The 18110-nt window shown below is 39.1% G+C and overlaps 2 protein-coding genes across 2 annotated transcripts; one reads left to right on the plus strand and one right to left on the minus strand.

Moving 5' to 3' along the window:
- Positions 1-262: 262 nt before the first annotated feature.
- LOC144627996 (galanin receptor type 1-like) lies at positions 263-2373 on the minus strand. The gene has a single exon (XM_078486031.1). The coding sequence runs from the start codon at positions 2078-2080 to the stop codon at positions 815-817; it is 1266 nt and encodes a 421-aa protein (XP_078342157.1). The 5' UTR covers positions 2081-2373; the 3' UTR covers positions 263-814.
- Positions 2374-8728: 6355 nt separating this feature from the next.
- LOC144627920 (cholecystokinin receptor-like) lies at positions 8729-12203 on the plus strand. The gene is made up of 2 exons (XM_078485944.1): positions 8729-8793; positions 9888-12203. Exon 2 carries the CDS (start codon positions 10014-10016, stop codon positions 11796-11798), a length of 1785 nt encoding a protein of 594 aa, XP_078342070.1. The 5' UTR covers positions 8729-8793; positions 9888-10013; the 3' UTR covers positions 11799-12203.
- Positions 12204-18110: the final 5907 nt, after the last annotated feature.

Below are 18110 nucleotides of genomic sequence, written 5' to 3' on the forward strand. Positions count from 1 at the left end.
ATTCCAAGACCTTCACGACACCCTTGTTTAAAATCTACAGACGTCGCACGTAATATTTCGGAATATGGCATGCAACACAACTTTAGTTCAGGTTTGTAATTTCAGTAACTGTCTAAGCTCAAATTGAAGGAAGCATCAAAATAATCGCTTTCTTACGTAAAAAAACAACAACAGAGTAATAAAAACCAGAACATGAACACGGACGTTTTCGACAGACGAAGATTAAGACGGATTACAAACGATAAACTAGAAAAAACCGCTTTAGTAACATATGTTCTTGTAATTGGGTTTAACAAAAGAAGAAAATTAATGAAAAAATGAAAAAAAAAGATCAATTTACGTCTTAAATTCACTGGCATGAAGAAGTTGTTTAATTAAATCCAGCATTGCCAAAATGGAATGTCTAAAAATGAAATATATCGTCTGACTGATACAGTCCCTTCTGCATTGACTATATATTACATTGTTGTGCACATTTTCACAACAACAACAACAAAAAATTTACACATTTTCACACATACATGTATTTTCATATTTTATCAGTCAACTGGACAAGATTCAAGTCCCGGATGGTGCACCTTAATTAATTTCAGAGTACATTTTTTTAAGTTTCATCCTTGGTCCTTTTTGGTTCATTTTTCCCTCTTTGGTGTTTAAATTTTCTTCCTTTGCAAAATATAATGCCGAGGTTCGTCGATTTTAAGAAGATTCTGTGCATCACAGAAAATGACTGATATGTGGCCAGTCTTTTTAAAGGGATTAAAAATATACCGCTGGGCCGCGCGAAACTGCAAATTTTTCACTTAAAATTGTCTTACAAAAGATAAAGTTTAGGAGGTTCTACAGTAGCGTTCTTCCTTTTCCGTCGTTCGATGTCTGTGGCAGCGCTTTTTAACTCCGTGGTAAGCGTTGCCACTAAATCCGGGTTTAAAACGTTTCGCCGCCTGTGACGCAGACAGAACGCTTTTCTAAACGCTCTTTTGAAGCCTCTTCTGAAATCGCGGCTAAAAACTGCGTAAATAACCGGGTTGCATACGCTGTTAGAGTAAGTAAATAACCAGCAAATGATAACAGCTTTTAGAAACATTGGGCTGTCTCCTCCATTCGAAAAGTCCGCCCATAACCATAATGCCTGATTGGGAAACATACATATGGTGAATACCACTACTATCGCGAGGAACATTTTTGTCGCTCTTTTGTTCGCTTCGTTTGTGCCTTTTCTAATAGTTGAAGAAAGCTTGCGAACGAGTCGAACTGTAGAAGAAACCTTTCTTAGTTTTGGTTCTGCAGATGTCGATGGGCTAGCAGATGCACTGTTAAGGCTGGCCTTTTCTTTTTCTGCCTTCCGGCTACTCGTTTTGTCGGTTGTCGTGTACAAGTTCTTCAGTGCTAAGGAATACATGACCACCATAAATGTCAGAGGAAGTAAATACTGCACCATGAAGAGACCCAGAGTGTAATACTTCTTGTAGGATATGTCCGGCCACGTTTCTCGACACTCGCTTTCTTTCATAGAAAGCACATACGAGTATGGTGTAACCATTAGCAAAGAAAACACATAAATCGCTACAATGATGCATTTGATTTTGACCATCGTTAAACGCGGCTTGAAGGGATGCATAATTACACGATAACGATCGAGTGCAATGGCCGCAAGGGTCAAAGCGGCTGATGTTGAAGACAGAGTTGTCAGAGGCCAGAGAATTTTGCACATACTTGCACCATAAATCCAGATGTATTTGTATTCTTCGAGCGCGAAGTCAAAGGGAATGCTAAACACTGGAGTCACAAAATCGCAAACAGCTAGGTTCATAATCAGAAGATTCGACGGCGTTCGCATCCGTACATTGCTTGCAATGATATAGATAACTAAGCTATTTCCCACAGAGCTGCCCAGCAGAATTATGCAGTAACAGACGATTTTTAAGATCCAGAAATGTAAGCCTTGCTCTACTTCTGTATATGGTGCAGTAGAGTTAAAATCACTATCATTTGCCTCCATTACTGAATATACCTGGGTAGTGCAGACTGGCGGCCAAACACTTGTCGCGGTTTTGTTGAAAGTTGTGTTCGAATCCATATCTTGCAGTCACGGCATCCGGGTCGAGGCAGGCTTTTTAAGATGTCGACAGAACTTGTCCTTATGTTACGACCCAAAACCGTCGTGTTGAAATCTTGAAGATCCAAACCAGCTACTTTAGCCTGTCAGAGTGTCAAGAACGCTTTGGCAATTGTAGTGCCCACATTTACATGCAAAATGTCTTGAAATGCCCAGCAGCTTCTAGCATTTTCACTCTCGCAATTATCGTGTAATGCAACGACTCGTTATCGTAACGGAAATTGTAAGAATTAGCAAATGATATCAAGGCGAGGCACAATGACATTTAGCAAATTACTCACATATCGTGTGGACTTGTTAGAGCCGCTTCTAAAAGCAACAGAATTGCTCAATAATTTACGTTTTTCCGCGTGGCTACAGGCAAAGTTTGCAGGTGATTTTAACGGGTCATAACTTGCAAGTTCTGTTGACGCTGTCAAAATAACATACGTCCGGGTGGCCTATTCGAGAGGATCTTTGGGAAATCGAAAGAGAGATCTAGAAAAAATATTTGGTTCAAATTTTTTGGTGATAAGTTGTTTTATAATCTGTGACAGCAGATGACAGCGTGGTTATTAATTTTTTGGGAATTCGCCTTTTGTTAAGATAATTCTTTGTGAAGTTTCAAAAAGACTGACATCATTAGAATTCAGCTCAATCAACTTGTCTACCTTTTTCTTTTGAACCGATGAACAAGTTGCAAGAAGGCGAAGGAAAACACACCTTTTTGAAAACGAATCTATTTCCACAGCGTGTGAGCAGTTACAGATTAATCGCATTTGTTTTCGGACAGCGCTCAAAGCATAACGCTCATCGCTCACGCGGCATATTTCACCTTGCACGCTCAAAAACTTCTCAGTTGAACATCTTTTTTTTTTCGGAATTAATGTTTGCTGCAGCCGGCTAACAGTCACACTACACCGCCTTTGCTGCAAGTAACAGCCTGGTGCGTGAGTTGTCGCGGCGGGAAATGAAACAACACGTGACTCGACTGAATTCGCGCCAAAAAAACATCGCGGTTCCTTTACGTTTGTTTGTGTAGTAGGTCCCCTGAAGAAACAAATACATTTTCAGTTTTCATATTGGAAAACTCGGAAGTTTCTTCTACTTTTATTGTTGCTGTTATAAAGTAAGAAACTGAAGAACATGATGACAGCAGGCAAAAAACTGTGGTCGTAAGAAAAACACCAGCCGCAGGGGATTGTTCTTCCCTGTGTTTTGTATTCTAAAACACGCTAAAATTAATTGTTCTCTGCACGGCAGATAGAACAATACCACGAAAGAATAACAACATTTACATTGTTATGGGGCGCATTATCTCAGAGTCAATGCACCTTTCAGCAATTTACAGATTTGTTATAAACAAAATCTAAAAAAAAAACCTATCTGATTCAATCTGGTTATCACAATAGACAACTCTAAACTAAAATGAAAAAAAAAAAAAATAAAATAAAATAAAATAAGAAAAGTGTTAAGCTTAGTTTTAAAGTAGTCCACTGTTTTTGATTTGTTAATGTCCTTGTATAGAGTTCCATAATTTCGGTGCGACAAACGGAAAGGCTCTGCCACCATAAATGTCATTTTGAATTGTTTGACAACTAAGTAACGAACGGTTTCCAAAACGTTTTTAAAACTCGCGTACAGACCGACGGCATCTCTGTGTTTGACACTCTGACAAGGCAGACAAATTTAGTGTTTCATAGCGTATGTAAAATAGTGTCCCCGATTAGTCAAGTGGCAAGTCAGCTACATGTATTTACCATCCATTATCATTTAAATAATAGGAAAAATGGAAAACAAGTCAATGGTCTAAAATATCTAATCGTCTTTATATTTGTGTTCAAAAATAGATGTTTCATTAATGCATCAGTCAATTGAAACCCCGGCCCCCCGACCCCCGGGACTTACCGGGCAATTTATCATTTACCAAGTGTTAAAACCCGGCTTATTTCCCCGCCCTAGGGGCCTAGACGTCTGTTAAAAGCCCCGCATAGCGGGGGCATCCGAATCGACTTTCAGGAAAAAAAAAACCGACAAAAATCTTGATTTCGTTGCAGTGCCTAACAGGTTTTTAAGAGAGATGCTCAGTGTGATCTTTCAAGAAAGCTTGTTCCAATTCAATGACTATCTTTTAATAATCACATCCAACAGCCATGGGCATGACAATCGCCGCAGTTTCTGCTGTCATCTTCACAGCCAAAATAGAAAACAAAAAAACAATAAGCCTATCCTTTGGAAACGATTTATTGACGTCTTTTAAACTGATGTGGGACACAAGAAGAGACAAAATAGAAGAATTTCTTCTATAGGTAAACAGCTTTCACCCTGCGATATAAGAGGCCGTGTTAGGGTAGGTATACTAGTCTCCCGTCTCAATTTCAAAGCTCGTCATGTCGCAACTAAAAATGGTCCGAATGTCGCTGTCGGAATTTCGTCATTTTGTTTAAAAACTGACGCGAGTAACAGAGCAGAAGTTTCTCATATATTTTGACCAACTCAATAAGACTTGAGTAACTTAGGTACACAGAGCAGGAGTTTCGCTGGTATTTTAAAAAGGCAGTTATTTTATTAATGTCTCGACCAATTAAAAACGAGCGGGAGTTTCTTTCAAATCGGTGTTTTGAATATTTCGACCAATTAAAAAATGACGTGACTCTGAACTAAGTAAACGAAGCAGGAGTTTCTCGGCATGTTAAGATTAATTTAATTATTTGACAGATAAAAACACGACGTGTCTACCTTTAGAACACAATAGACGTGAGTAACCTAGCTACACGGAGCAGAACTTTCTCCGGTATTTTAAAAAGGCAGTTAACGTTTTTAATGTCCCGACCAATTAAAAACGACGTGACTAAATTAGGTACACAAAGCAGAAGTTTCTCGGGAACCTTAAATTTCGCAGTAAAAAGGGTATTTTGTAGTTTTCGACCAATTAAAAAACGACGTGATGACTCTGAACTGCTCAGTACGTACACAGAGCAGGAGTTTCTCGAGAACTTTAATTTCGCATTAAATACAGTGTTTTAAATTTTTCGATCAATTAAAAAACGAGCAAAGTTTTTCGGGCACTTTAATATCGCAGTAACAAACGGTGTTCTAAATTTTTTGACCAAATAAAAAAAACGACGTCACTCTGAACTAAGTACACAGAGCAGAAGTTTTTCGTGCATTTTTAGGGATCCGTTAAAATTAATCTAATTTAATTCTTTGGCAGATTAATCAAAAAAGACATGTTCTCAACTGATCAAAAATTCCGCTAAAAATTACTCCACCGATTTCTCGACCTCGACGGGCGATTATTTTTGCACTGCTGCTGTCCGCTGTTTCAAGCGTTCACTGTCAACTTTTCAAAGGTGGGTTGATCTCGCTAGGCTGAAAGACATCTGTGCTTATTTGTCGTAATTCCTTGTACTTTGCTATGCTCTATCAGGATGTAGTACTTTGGCTGGTTGCTAGCTAATCATAACAGCAACATCCCCGCTCTCCCGCTCTAATGCAAACCCTTATTAGTTTAGTTTGTTTCTTTTTAACTTTTGTTTATTGAATTTATAACGTCTTGATCAGCCACATCCATAACAAGTAAGGATCTGTCACCTTGTATCATTTATAGCGAAATACTCACTAGTGAGTAGGTCAAGCAAAGCAAGTTTTTCAATGTTTGTACTTATCTACTTTTCGACTTGATAGCTTTTTGTCTGTTAAATCTGTGGGACCTAAATATATATTTAAAAGCATTCTAACATGCTGATTACGCAGGGGACTTGTGACTACATCAGATTCGCCGTCGAACATGTAAGAAACCATCCTCGGAGACCCAGGGGCAGTTAGTGGGGCGAGGAAAACGCGAAAATGCGGGTAGAAAATAGCGCGAAACTGCGAGGGAAAAAATCAGCATATAAAAGTTGTATTGACTGAAAGTGCCCCAAGGGAAAGAGTCTTACCAGGCCAGTTCAAAAAGCTCTCTGAATACTGCCTCCTGATTGGGCAGAAAAATCTTTTGTATTACCTTTGTATTATTCTGCCCAATCGGCGACCAGCCTGACTACAGTCCTTTTGGTGTGTTCTCATACGAAATATGTACACAAAGCCAGTTCGCTCGCCATAGCTGTCTTGCATTTTCGCGTTTCCCTCGCCCCACTAACTGCCCCTGGGTCTCCAAGGATGGCAAGAAACCGACAGATTCGCCGTAGTACTCTTATTTAATTCTTTCCTTCGCTGTCGCTATTTTAATAAAAGTCTCGACGTTCCTCGCCATTTTATTTCTTCTATGTCGCTGTATAAACGCCGTGTCGCTTGTCGGAATTTATAGCCTAACTGAGCTTCATATAATTCACGGCTGAAATCTCAGAAACAGAAACTACTTTCTTGGAGACGATAGTGTACTAAGGTGGTAGATTACAAGTACAATGAGTCTATTTTTATCGTGCGAACGCATTAAATACAAACCCAGGCATCGCGAAAAGCTTTATCAAGGAAGAAGAGTGGAGAATTTTTAGAACGGATTCCTCAAAACGAACATTTTGAGGAAAGCATTTAGTCCTTTATGTTAAATCCCGGCTGTCGTCCCCGCTTCAGGTGATTGTGTGCTGTTAAATTACCGCTCCACGGCCCCGGTCTACTGACATTTTGTTAAAACCACCGCCCACCGGGGCCAACTCGCCGTTAAAAGTGCGTTAAATCCCGGCTTTGGACGCGTTAAATCCCCGCTTAGTCCCGGGGGTTGGGGGGCCGGGGTTTCAATTGACTGATGCATAAATTTAATACCTTCTAAAAGGGTTACTGAATTTCTCTAAAGAATATTCCAAGCCCAATGATAAACATTGAAATTGTGCAAAGATCTTTTTTTCCGAGTTCAGTTTTTTGAGTTTTACCTAGTGAATATAAGTATTGAGGGATAAATGCCCGCGCTATACGTATAGTTAACAATTATTCACTGAAGTGGAGGTAAATATCCACCACATTCACCGACACTGAGGTGAATAGTTGTTTTGGTATAATTATACCACACAAGCTGATTAACTAGAGGACCAAAACGCTACTTTCGGTAGCCAAAGCGACACGGGAAGCCATTTTGTTTCTCTTCAGCTGCTTGGAGGTGGATAATACTTCGCTTATCACCTCCAAGTTAACCAATCAGAGCACGCAAAAAGCACTATTCACTTGTGTGGTATATACTAAGCCAACATGAAATTAAAAATGAAAAATCCTCGGAAAAAATAACAGCACCGTTCGAATCATAAGGTTTGACTGGCGCAGAGCCGGCCACTTGCATAATCAGTTTTATCATATCGTTAAATCGCCTTTGCAGACAGTCAAACAAATTAACTCCCCTATCTTTTTAATATTATGTCATTAAAGAGACAAGAACCTTTAGTTTATCAGCGATTTATAATTCAGAAGCCGCCATTTAGAAATTATTATTTTTTTTGTTTCGTGCAATTAGGTCACATACTTACAGATAATTGCCGCCACAAATAGAGTGCTGTCGTATACAACTGTCGAATTTCTGTTTTGCTTTTGCAAATGAAAAGGTCTTCAAAAATTGCACGTAGGAATAAATCGGAAATAGTATCAATACTATCAATATATCAGTCAAAGGTTAATTTGAATACGAAGGAAAATAAGACATTGTAAAGTTTCAAATCAGGATGCCAATAATATGATACAAGGAGAGCGTTTGAAACAATTTTTTTGAGATGACAGCGAAGGTCAAGTTCTACTCTTTTAGTCTTTTCTATCGTTAAGATATGTCAGTAATCATTTTATATTCAAATTACATCCTTTAAATGTCGGCAATTTTCTTCTGACGCAAATGTATTTTTCATCGGCCTTTAGGACATGAACGTTTTCAGCCGACTCTTTGCATAGCCACAACCAAGAATTGAAAAAATAGGATTCACATTTACATTTTTTCTACCTCGTGGACATGGTATTTATGGCGAAAAAAGGCGTGCTTTTATCACTTCTGCAAAATTTGAGGAAAAACCCATTTTCAAGGGGTAAAAAAACGACTTGCAGGTAAACCCCCGCCTTAACTTTGTTACAACCAGGACAACAATGAAAATAAAGTCGGAAAAATAATAAAAATACAGAAAAATAAAGGTTAATTTGATATTTTTCCTGACTTTTCGAATGCATGCTCTCGCCAATTTCTAAGCTGTAAATGCTTGGGCGAGAGAGCTTAAAATCATAGCTTAATTATAAATATCTGATTGGATGAGTGATATTAGGAAAATGAAACTACACATCAAATTTCAGAGAGATTTAAACCATTGGTTTATTTTTTCTTCTTCTTTGCTTGTGTTTAAATTCTCCATTTCACACCTTTCAAAAACCATTATTTATAAGAGAGTTTCATTTTTCAAAAATACAAAAGGTTAAGTACTCACAGCCAATAAACAATTCTTTATCTAACACCTTTGGACCACATCCGTTTTCGGCTCGTTTCAACGCCTCCAGAAAATAAATAAAAAATAAAAATCTCATCCCCTTTAAAATAAACATGCGATGAAGGAAAATGCTTTATATAAGCGGATATTTATTCAGTCGTTTTGGCGTATCGGCAAACTCGCTCCCTAATTGATTTCCTTAACTCTTTTTCGACAAGTTAATCAGCCTAAATTTCGTCTAATTCCCACCGTCAACAGATTTGAGCAAAATCCCGGAGAGAGAGTATAAAGAAATCGCCGACCAAGGTTTGTTTTTACAGCCGGATTTTTAATACTAATCGTTTAAGATGTTCCTAACTGAATTTACATAGATTGGCGAATATGCAAACCTCCGGGGGCGCTTAGCGCAGTATCGGGTAAAAAACAGCAAGATAATTGCAGATTAGTGATCTCATTGGTTAAAAACTAATGTAAGGAACTTAACGTTTATAAAAGAACACAAAACATTTATTTGTCTTAAGACAACTTAGCGCGTGCAAAACAACTACCGTAGATCTTCTTTCCAACAGAAAAAATAAATAGCTAGAAGCTAATTGACAACCGCAACCCACGGAGTGATTGTAATAAACATAAAATGAATACAAGTTGTGATTTTGATACTTTTCTTCCGTTCTTTAAAACACATCATAGACTTCCCACGCATCCTATTACACGAAATTCTCTCTTGATAATCTTAAAAGTAAGTTTTCCTGCTTGCTGCCGAATGTCCATCGTCTTTTGTCCTTTTCATGGCACATAACTGGTAATACAACCATAGTAAAGTACAGCTATACTTGAACATTTAATCATCAGACAACTTTAGACACAGTTCTTCACTTGAGTGCCTTTTCGCAGACACACGCCAGTGACACGCGACTCGCACGCGAATCGTGTATTCTCGAGATAAAAGAAGGCCATCTGGTGATATTTACAAAATGAAACGGCGTGCCAAGCATTCAAGCTTCAGACGAAACAAGCAGCCGACTGAAGGTATCTTTTCACTTAAACTGCATGCGACATTTTTTGCTGTCTTGAGAATGCAGGGTTCCTGCTGTGAGTAAGAGACCACAGGTTTCAAGCGAGCAAATCAAAAGAGGTGTGTGTGTCGCATACTTTAAAACGTCACCGATACATCTCATCAATATGGCATTTGCCCTTTTAATAATAAAGTCCTTGTGTCAAAATAATTCTCAAGATGTATAATCAAACCCTTATCAGCCGTTTGTTGACTTCCACGCTCGAGTTGATCATAAAAACACAATTTTCGCGGCAAGCTTATTTCCTGTTTATAAATCTTTGTTTCGAGTGAAAAAAAAAAAAACGCTTTTACCAAAATGATTTTCTTTTCTTTCTTCTGGCAGATTTGATCATGTACAATAGCATTCCAAGCTTTCTTCACCTGTAAGCAAATACTAAGAATATCGATCAACGCTTTGAGTTGGGACGTGACGACTGCGGATCTAGGGAAAATCTGGAGTATAATTAAAATGGCGGCTAACGAGAGTTTAACACAACCTGGCGTCAAGGAGGCCCTTTCCTTCAAGATTTTTAAGATCACGTTCTACTCTTTGATTCTTCTACTGTGCATCGTTGGCAACTCGATGGTGGTGTTCATCATTTGCAGGACGAAACGTATGCGAATCACGTCGAATCTGTTGATTCTTAACCTCGCACTTTGCGATTTAATCACACCAATAACGAGCATTCCCTTTGATTTGGCCTTGGAAGAGAATGACTACATATGGCCGTTTGGAAGAGTGCTTTGCAAGACACTCTGGCCTCTGGCGACTCTTTCGGCAACTTCAGCATCGTTAACGTTGGCTTTCATCTCACTGGATCGCTATCGAGTCATCATGCATCCCTTTAAACAAAGGCTGAGCTCAAAACAAGTGAAATACTCCATAGGGGTGATCCATTTATTGTCCCTGCTCTTCGTTATGCCTTACGTCTACTTTCTGGACCTGGTAACTCAAAGCTGTGAGGAAACATGGCCAGCATTTTCATATAGGCAGGCGTATACTGTGGTCCTCTTCGTTGTCCAATATGGAATACCCTTATTGTTCATGACCGTCATGTACACCATTACTTTGTCGAACTTGCGGTTAAGTTCCGGCATGTTTGAGAGCGCTCCTCAGCATCGTCCAAGTCGGGTTAGCGTAGATGGGAACATGAATCAAGGCAGCAGCCGATTGGACATCGCTCGGGATTGTCAGCGTAAAGCAAGTCGTGTAACTCTCGGTCAGAGACACGATAGCGTTGTTGGCAGGGATCAAAATATTCGGGCAACGAAGATGTTCGTTACTGTGGTTATTGTTTTTGCAACGTGCAGGTTGCCCAACGAGATCTTTTGGCTCTGGTCCGATTTTGGCGAAGGACACGAGAGCGAGAACTCTAACATAGCCGGGATAATCTGCAGAATGTTCACATACACCAACAGTATTTTCAACCCGGTTATTTACTGGATATTCAGCAAGGATTTCCAAAAGGGATTTAATGGAATATTTACCAGCTTATGGAAGCGGAAACGAAGCGAGTTATCCGACGAAGAATTGGATCAAGATGAAAAGAGATTTCATAAGCTCAGCACTTTGAGCGATTCCATCTCCTTTGTGTGGAGAAAATTTAGCCGATCGAGAAGCGAAACTAATGGCCCACTGGACTTAAGGGAAAACCAGGCTTTTTTAAAGCCAAAAAATGGCGGCAGTGTAGAAAATTCCCCTAATAAAGTACCAAAGATTTCGATTGATTTTAACGAGAGCCCTGTGAACGGATTGAGCGACTCATCAGGGATTGTCAAAAAGAAAAGCCTTACAACTCATTTTGATGATTCCAATAATTTTCTTACGCTACCTTCACAATCAAGACTCGCAAAATTGAGCGAAGAGTCATTGTTCGATGGCCCGGAACAACAAGTTGTCAAAACCAGGCGATATGGTACAGTTCAACCACCGAGAGAACAAGCAATTGGCGAGTGCCATGTTATTAAAGATACTAGAAGTTCTATTGATGATCTATCCTCTTCACCAAATGAAGTGGCTGACGAAACGACTCAGTCTTCAGTTTTAGCGGAAATGGAAAATCGTCAGGAACAGCCGACCTTTGATGGATCTTTGTTAGAAATAAAACTATCGTCAGATAACAATGAAAACATCAAAAGCTACAGCGACGCGTGCGAGAAGCAAACTTTAGCCCATCAAGATGTTACACCTGTTTACTTGAAATACTCATCTTTACATTTTAACGAAACAGCGTTCAGAGAAACGACTTGCTAATCTGCCTGCAATCTGTATAAAATTCCATGTATGCATTCAATTCAGTACATGATATATTTTCAGGAGCAAATCCATCTTTTTAATCGTTTCACTTTTTAATTATGCAAACACAGCAGTGCGACTACAAAAAGTGTCAACGCTGAATAGAAACATTACACGCGTTGGGGCCTTATTACCCAGCAGCGTATCGCCCAGCCCATAAATCCCGATATTGACCTGAGGCAATAGATTTATAAATACTCGCCGAAACCTTTTAAAGTATAAGCTTTTTATACGACATTTATAAGACAAGTGTGTCTACCAAGTGTGAGTTAATGTAAATGAACTTGACGCCATTCCAATATTGATTTCAATTTCTTTCAAAATTTAAATGGATACATTGTTGAATAAACAGAACTTTCGGTGCTACGTTTGTAAATAACTGCGGGATACACGACTGAATCATTGTTACACGTTGAAACCCCGACAAAAGAAGAAAATGTAACTCAGCAAGATACCACAAAAATAAACTTGCTTGATGTTGATTTTTTTAGGTTGTTAAACATGTCGCTTTTAACCTAGTATTATCAAGTCAAATTCACAGCTTCCTTGATCTTTAACGAATCTAACTCTTCGCTCCAAAGCAACTTGGCTTGCGCTGCGCTCGAGGGCAGATCGATTCTGTTCCAAGTTATTGAAAAGCGACATCGCAGCTGTCTTATATTTACTAAATATGAGTGGTATGTTTATATTTAATTTTCGGGCATACAAAAGATAATATAAACATTACAACGAATACAATACAAGCTAACGCGAAACGTGGACATCACGCGGCCAATCGCGTACCTTGCGAACTCATCGCGCGAAAAATAATATTTACAGCAATCGTGGCTTTGTGGTGATCCTTCTTTCATCAAAGTGATTATCTAAGATGCCCCCGAAATGAACTACATGTTTTAGATATTCATTATTTGCATCAAGTTTCATGTCACGGTTAAGTGTTTGTATAGTTACAAAATTGGCAAAAATAACAACAACGACAATAGCTGGCAGCTAGAGGAAGAAGAAGAAGAAGAAGAACAACAACAACAACAACAACAACAACAAAAACAACAACAACAATAACAAAAGCATACTTTATTATTCCGAAAGAAAAAGTAGCAAAAAAGAGGATAACTAAGATACTAAAGAGAAAGTAAAGGAAATCCTTGAACATAGGATATTTATTTTGCAAAAAATAAATGGTTTTATGTAGCTTGTTTCGTAAGTATTTACCAGCTTCCGGTTAAATTCCCTCCTACTATCACTTCCGGTTACATTTTCGCGGGCTTTTAGGTTATGAAGGCGCGGTTACATCGCCTTTACGCTTATGGCGTCCACGAGTGAAGAACAGTTTCCCCTACCTCCGCTCCCTGCGTTCTGTTGTTGTTGGTTTGGGTTGGCGGGTTCTCCCTCACCTTTGCTGGGATAATACTTTAAGGTTTCCTTATTTTAAGCTTTCTATCCTTGATATAAAAAATAAACGGCCACACCCGTGGCCAAAATCTGCCAAATGGTAGTCTTGTCTTTTGTTATCCCAGCAAACAGAGCTTTGCCAAAGCAACACATACATACTTGTTTATATACATGGCATCTAATCTAGGAGGAACAGGATACATAAAAGTGGTTTATATGGGAGATACACAGACTCCAATGAAGTGACTCTTTAAACCTCCGCAAATAAAAAACGTTTTGATAGAAGATTGGTTTCTTGTTAAATTCTGTTCAAGAGTTTTGCTTTCAAGAAAACGAGTAGGATAAACACTGAGAGGGCTGGTGCATTTTTTTTAAACTCGCCAAATCAATAGTTTTACGGCGTCTGATACCATCTTAATTGAAGGGCAGAAAGGGCGAATATTACAGTGACACGATTTTAATTTAGACGTTGCAGATTTCCTCTCGAATTTATCAGAATTTCAAAATTTGAAATTCCCGTTTATCGAAGAAATAAATAGTCATATTATTTTGATTGAGAAGTAAACATTTGTTGTAATTCACGATGATTATATTCAGTGTTTATTTTGATTAGAAGGGTTTTAACTATCTCGTTGTAGCCTGCGAGTCTATCGAAGACAATAATGAGATGATAATCTCTTTTTGTTTGATAAAGCTCAAAGTTAAAATTTTTAAAGTTATTGCTCGTTTCCGCGCTTGCCTCGCAATTCCGTAAATACTCTTTTCTTAAAAGTAGCTTGCTACAGTTTGACGGGGTCAATGTGCCCAATTTTTTACTCTTTATTTCTGGCGATAGACATCACATGCAACTCTTGAACAATCTAAAGGCAATTAACTACAGCCCAGTACTTCCAATGGCATGTTTTTTTTTTTAATCTGCCGGTATGACTTGATCTCAAACTTTCAGGAATTGGAATTTGGCTGCTATTAAAAACACAATATAAAATAAAAATAAAAAATGTTGCCTATTTCAAAAGTAGCTCAAAATCTGAGGTTCGACTATACAATGATACACTACTAGCTACTACTTAAGGGGAAGGGCAGACCATTAGAAATCAAGGGAGGGGTGACAATCCCCCCCCCCCCCCCAAAAAAAAAAAAGAAAAAAATTCCTGCAATGAAAAAAAAATCCAAAAAATCCTGTAAGTTGCATCAGAAGGCAACTTTAGGCAGAGTCAAACGAAGTAAAACAATTTGTGCCTAAAAAGGTCTATTGTAGTACATGTTTCAATAACAATTAATTCCGCGTATAACTAATACAAAGTTTAATTCTAATTGGTTTAATACAAAATTCTGAGGGACGAATATGATAGTTTGGAAGGTTCAGTAGAATATTATTCTGTAAAAAACCTATTGCGATGACATCATTAAGATACACTCGAATACGAGTTTAAAAAACTCAAATCTCAGGAAATAATATTACTCTCATCAACAGGCGATAAATGGTTGGCGTAAAATATTAAGACATAGTCAAACCAAGTGACTTCAAAATTGTTGTCATGGCAAAGTCAAAAGAGTGCACTGATACACTACTTTTGCCTTTTAAGGCTCATAACTTGAAAACTACATTAGAGGAGTTTTTCTGGAAATATTTTTGTCGTTATCTCTTTCTTCATTTTGTTAATGCCGATGGTCGACATCGATATTAGTTTCTTGAATTGCCATTGCTGCATGTTGATGAGGGATATTTCACAAGTACTCATATGGATGCCAGAGAAAAGTGCCATTGCCATAAAAGGGTATAAAACAACACTGAGAGTCCTAAAGCGGGTCTCCCACTACCTCTAGGAATTAGTCCTTAAAACAATATAACAGGTAATGATAATGATAAAGATAATCAATCTATATAGCGCATTTTTCATATGTAATGTTCAAATGCGCTGTACACATACTGTAATTTACTACACAAAGACCAGACCACAACACCGGGAACTTCGTGCCCTACTCTTTGCGAATATATAGTGTGTGGGTTCTTTAACGTCCCCTGTTATAAGACTAAGGATACAGGAGACGGGACCTACGGTTTATCGTCCTTTTCCGAGAAGACTACAATGTCTAACCATTTGCAGATGTAATTACAAAGGCAGCACATTCTCCTCAGTTATTTTAAGACCCTGAGTGTTGGTCCAGTCTGGGGTTCGAACCCACGACCTCCCGCACAGCAGTCCGGCGCTCTACCAACTGAGCTAACCAGGTCATAATCAATCATAACAATACCCCTAGCCCCTGACTCGTACCCAGTCGCCTCTTCAGTATAAGTTAATTGCAAGACGAGAGGGATGGTGAGAGGATCAAGGGGGAGTCGACATCTGTCTCCCTTCTCTGCCTCCTTCCCATCATTCCCCGAGCCTTTTTTTTCTCTTCAGAACATTTTTACAGACGTCTCCACTCCTTCCTGTTTAACCTCAAAACAAACTTCCAGCTTGAAGATAAAAGCGCCCTGAGGACGAGGCCCAGGGGGGGTACTCCGGCTTGTAAATGACGGGGATGATCGAAGGATTTTTTTAGGGTTGAAATTTTCGATTCCGGGATTTTTTTGGGTTGGAAAATTTGGTAAGTATTTTTTGGGGTGACTTGAAAACAACTAAAGTGCCTTGGCGCGGCCTTGGCGTATTTGTGTTATGACGAATAACATAAATTTTGGTACAGGGATTTTTTTGGGTCCTGAGTTTTGCCTCCATTCGATCATCCCCGTCATTAACAAGCCGGAGTACCCTCCCCCCCCCCCCTCCCTGGGGGACGAGGTTGCTCCATGTTGCTAACCAATAGGATATATAACATCGGTACGAGATAAACCATCTGAATGGAATGGTCACACAACACATATCCACGGTTTGGCCAGGACCTGTACGCACGCGCATGTGCACAGCCTATTACCCGTGGAGTAGCATTCAGATGGTTTCTTTTGACATTTTTATGTCGACGCATAAATTAGTGGATCCACATTTCCTTACGCATTGCCGAGACTGTTTGGTTTATATATCGGTACGAGATTGGTGCTTTTAAAAAAGTGGCAGTAGAAAAGTGTCCTGAGCACTAAGTTTAAATTGTCGTACAGTTGTACTCAATCCCGTAGTCGTACTCCGATCTGAAGGACCCTAACATCCCGGGGGGGGGGGGGGGCACTTCCTATAAATGGGCTTATGGGGATGTGCCGCTGGATGGGGTCGCATTTTCACGACTGGACTGACTATAATGGGATCGCCATTTTAAGCATTTTTTAAAGGGTGACTAGAATGGGGTCACACTTTTCCGGGATTTTGATAGTACGAAAATTCTGGCAAGTTGTGATTTATGAACGGAAATATTCGCCGAAAAAAATGTTACCGTATTTATTGCTGTTGTTCAATATTTGACAAACAGCTCCCAGAAAGTGACTAAGTTGGGGCCGTAAAAATTAAATTTACCCAAAAGTGACTAAGATGGGGTCTATAATTGGCCATAGAATATGACTATAATGGGGTAGGGGTTCTGAGAGGCCAGCGGCACATACCCAACAAAAATTTATCCAAGTTACCCCCCCCCCCCCCCGGGACCTAACATGGTGCTGTGTTCTTGGGTAAGGCACTTTATCATGACAGTGCTTCTCTTCACCCATGTCTACAAATCGCTACAGGCGAACTGTCAAGGCAATTTTGCAATAACACCAAGGAATCAGCATTACTCCTAGCTAGTGGCTTCTTGAAACCGGGTAAAGTTAGTAGCTGAGATATCATCAGTACATGAATTATTTCATTTTCATTCTCTACAAGCGACGTTTCGCCAAAAATAGCGCGAGCAAGCCCTTTGCATTTAAATTTCATACTTATGGTATCGACATAGTTCAGTGTTAGCTGACACTTTATAGAAGACACAAGTCACAAAAAGACTTGGAGTAGTCGCCGGCCCATTTTCCTCAGATCCTACGTGTGTATCAAAGAAAAAAATACTTGTAATAAATTTAATTAAAATAAAATTATGCTTCGCCAATCGTCGCTTCGCTTTTTCTCGCGCCATAGGAATATTTGGTAACCTCTGATATAGGTGCGGTTTTTGGCAGATCTTCATAGAAATTCTGATTATTTTTACAATCCAATCAAAACAAAGGTGTGTTATACAGAAGACGTGACAGTATTTACCAGCTGGCTGGGTTGGCAGAGTGTTCAGAAATTTCTGGGCGAACTTTTGCCCATTCCTTTAAAGTAATTGAGGGCATGTTATTCCAGCGGTGAGATTTTTATGAATCGAAAATAGATTACATGCGTGTAGAAATTCTATAATAATTGGATATAGCTTGAGCTATCAATATAAATCGCCATGTTAAGGCCTTGGGATAATCAAAACTCTGTAAACAGAGCCTGGGAGCTCCCTGGTTTGGAGTTTCAAGCCTGCTGGCCTCGCTTGTTGTCTCATAACACGAGTCTTTGCCGCTAGCGCGAAACTCGAAACCGCGAGAGAGCCTGCTCGCAGGCAACTGTAAACGTTCTCCAGATCACGTGAAAGAAGTTTTGTGTGGTTTATTTTTCAAGTTTTCAAGACATCAAAGTGAAATTAACTTGATGGTGACTGTTTTTGAATTCAATAAGATGATTTTAGAAGGGCAAAGACTCGGCAATTGATTAAAAAAGGAAAAAAAAAATATCAGGAACAATTTGACACCTACTTTAGGTTTTTTCCTTACCAGATACTTAGTCCCTGACCGGTTAATTTTCCCTGTCCTGCGGCAACCCTGGGCAAGCCCTGCTAAGATTCAAAAACCACAGAAACCCTGACCATAAAAATGTGACGAACATTTTTCAATCTGAAATTCCATTGGATGTATGTACATGCAACTTACTCCAGTAAATGTTGTTGTTTTTG

The sequence above is a fragment of the Oculina patagonica genome, chromosome 10, assembly GCF_052425735.1.
Source record: "Oculina patagonica isolate OP01 chromosome 10, crgOcupat, whole genome shotgun sequence".
NCBI classification, from domain to species: Eukaryota; Metazoa; Cnidaria; class Anthozoa; order Scleractinia; family Oculinidae; genus Oculina; species Oculina patagonica.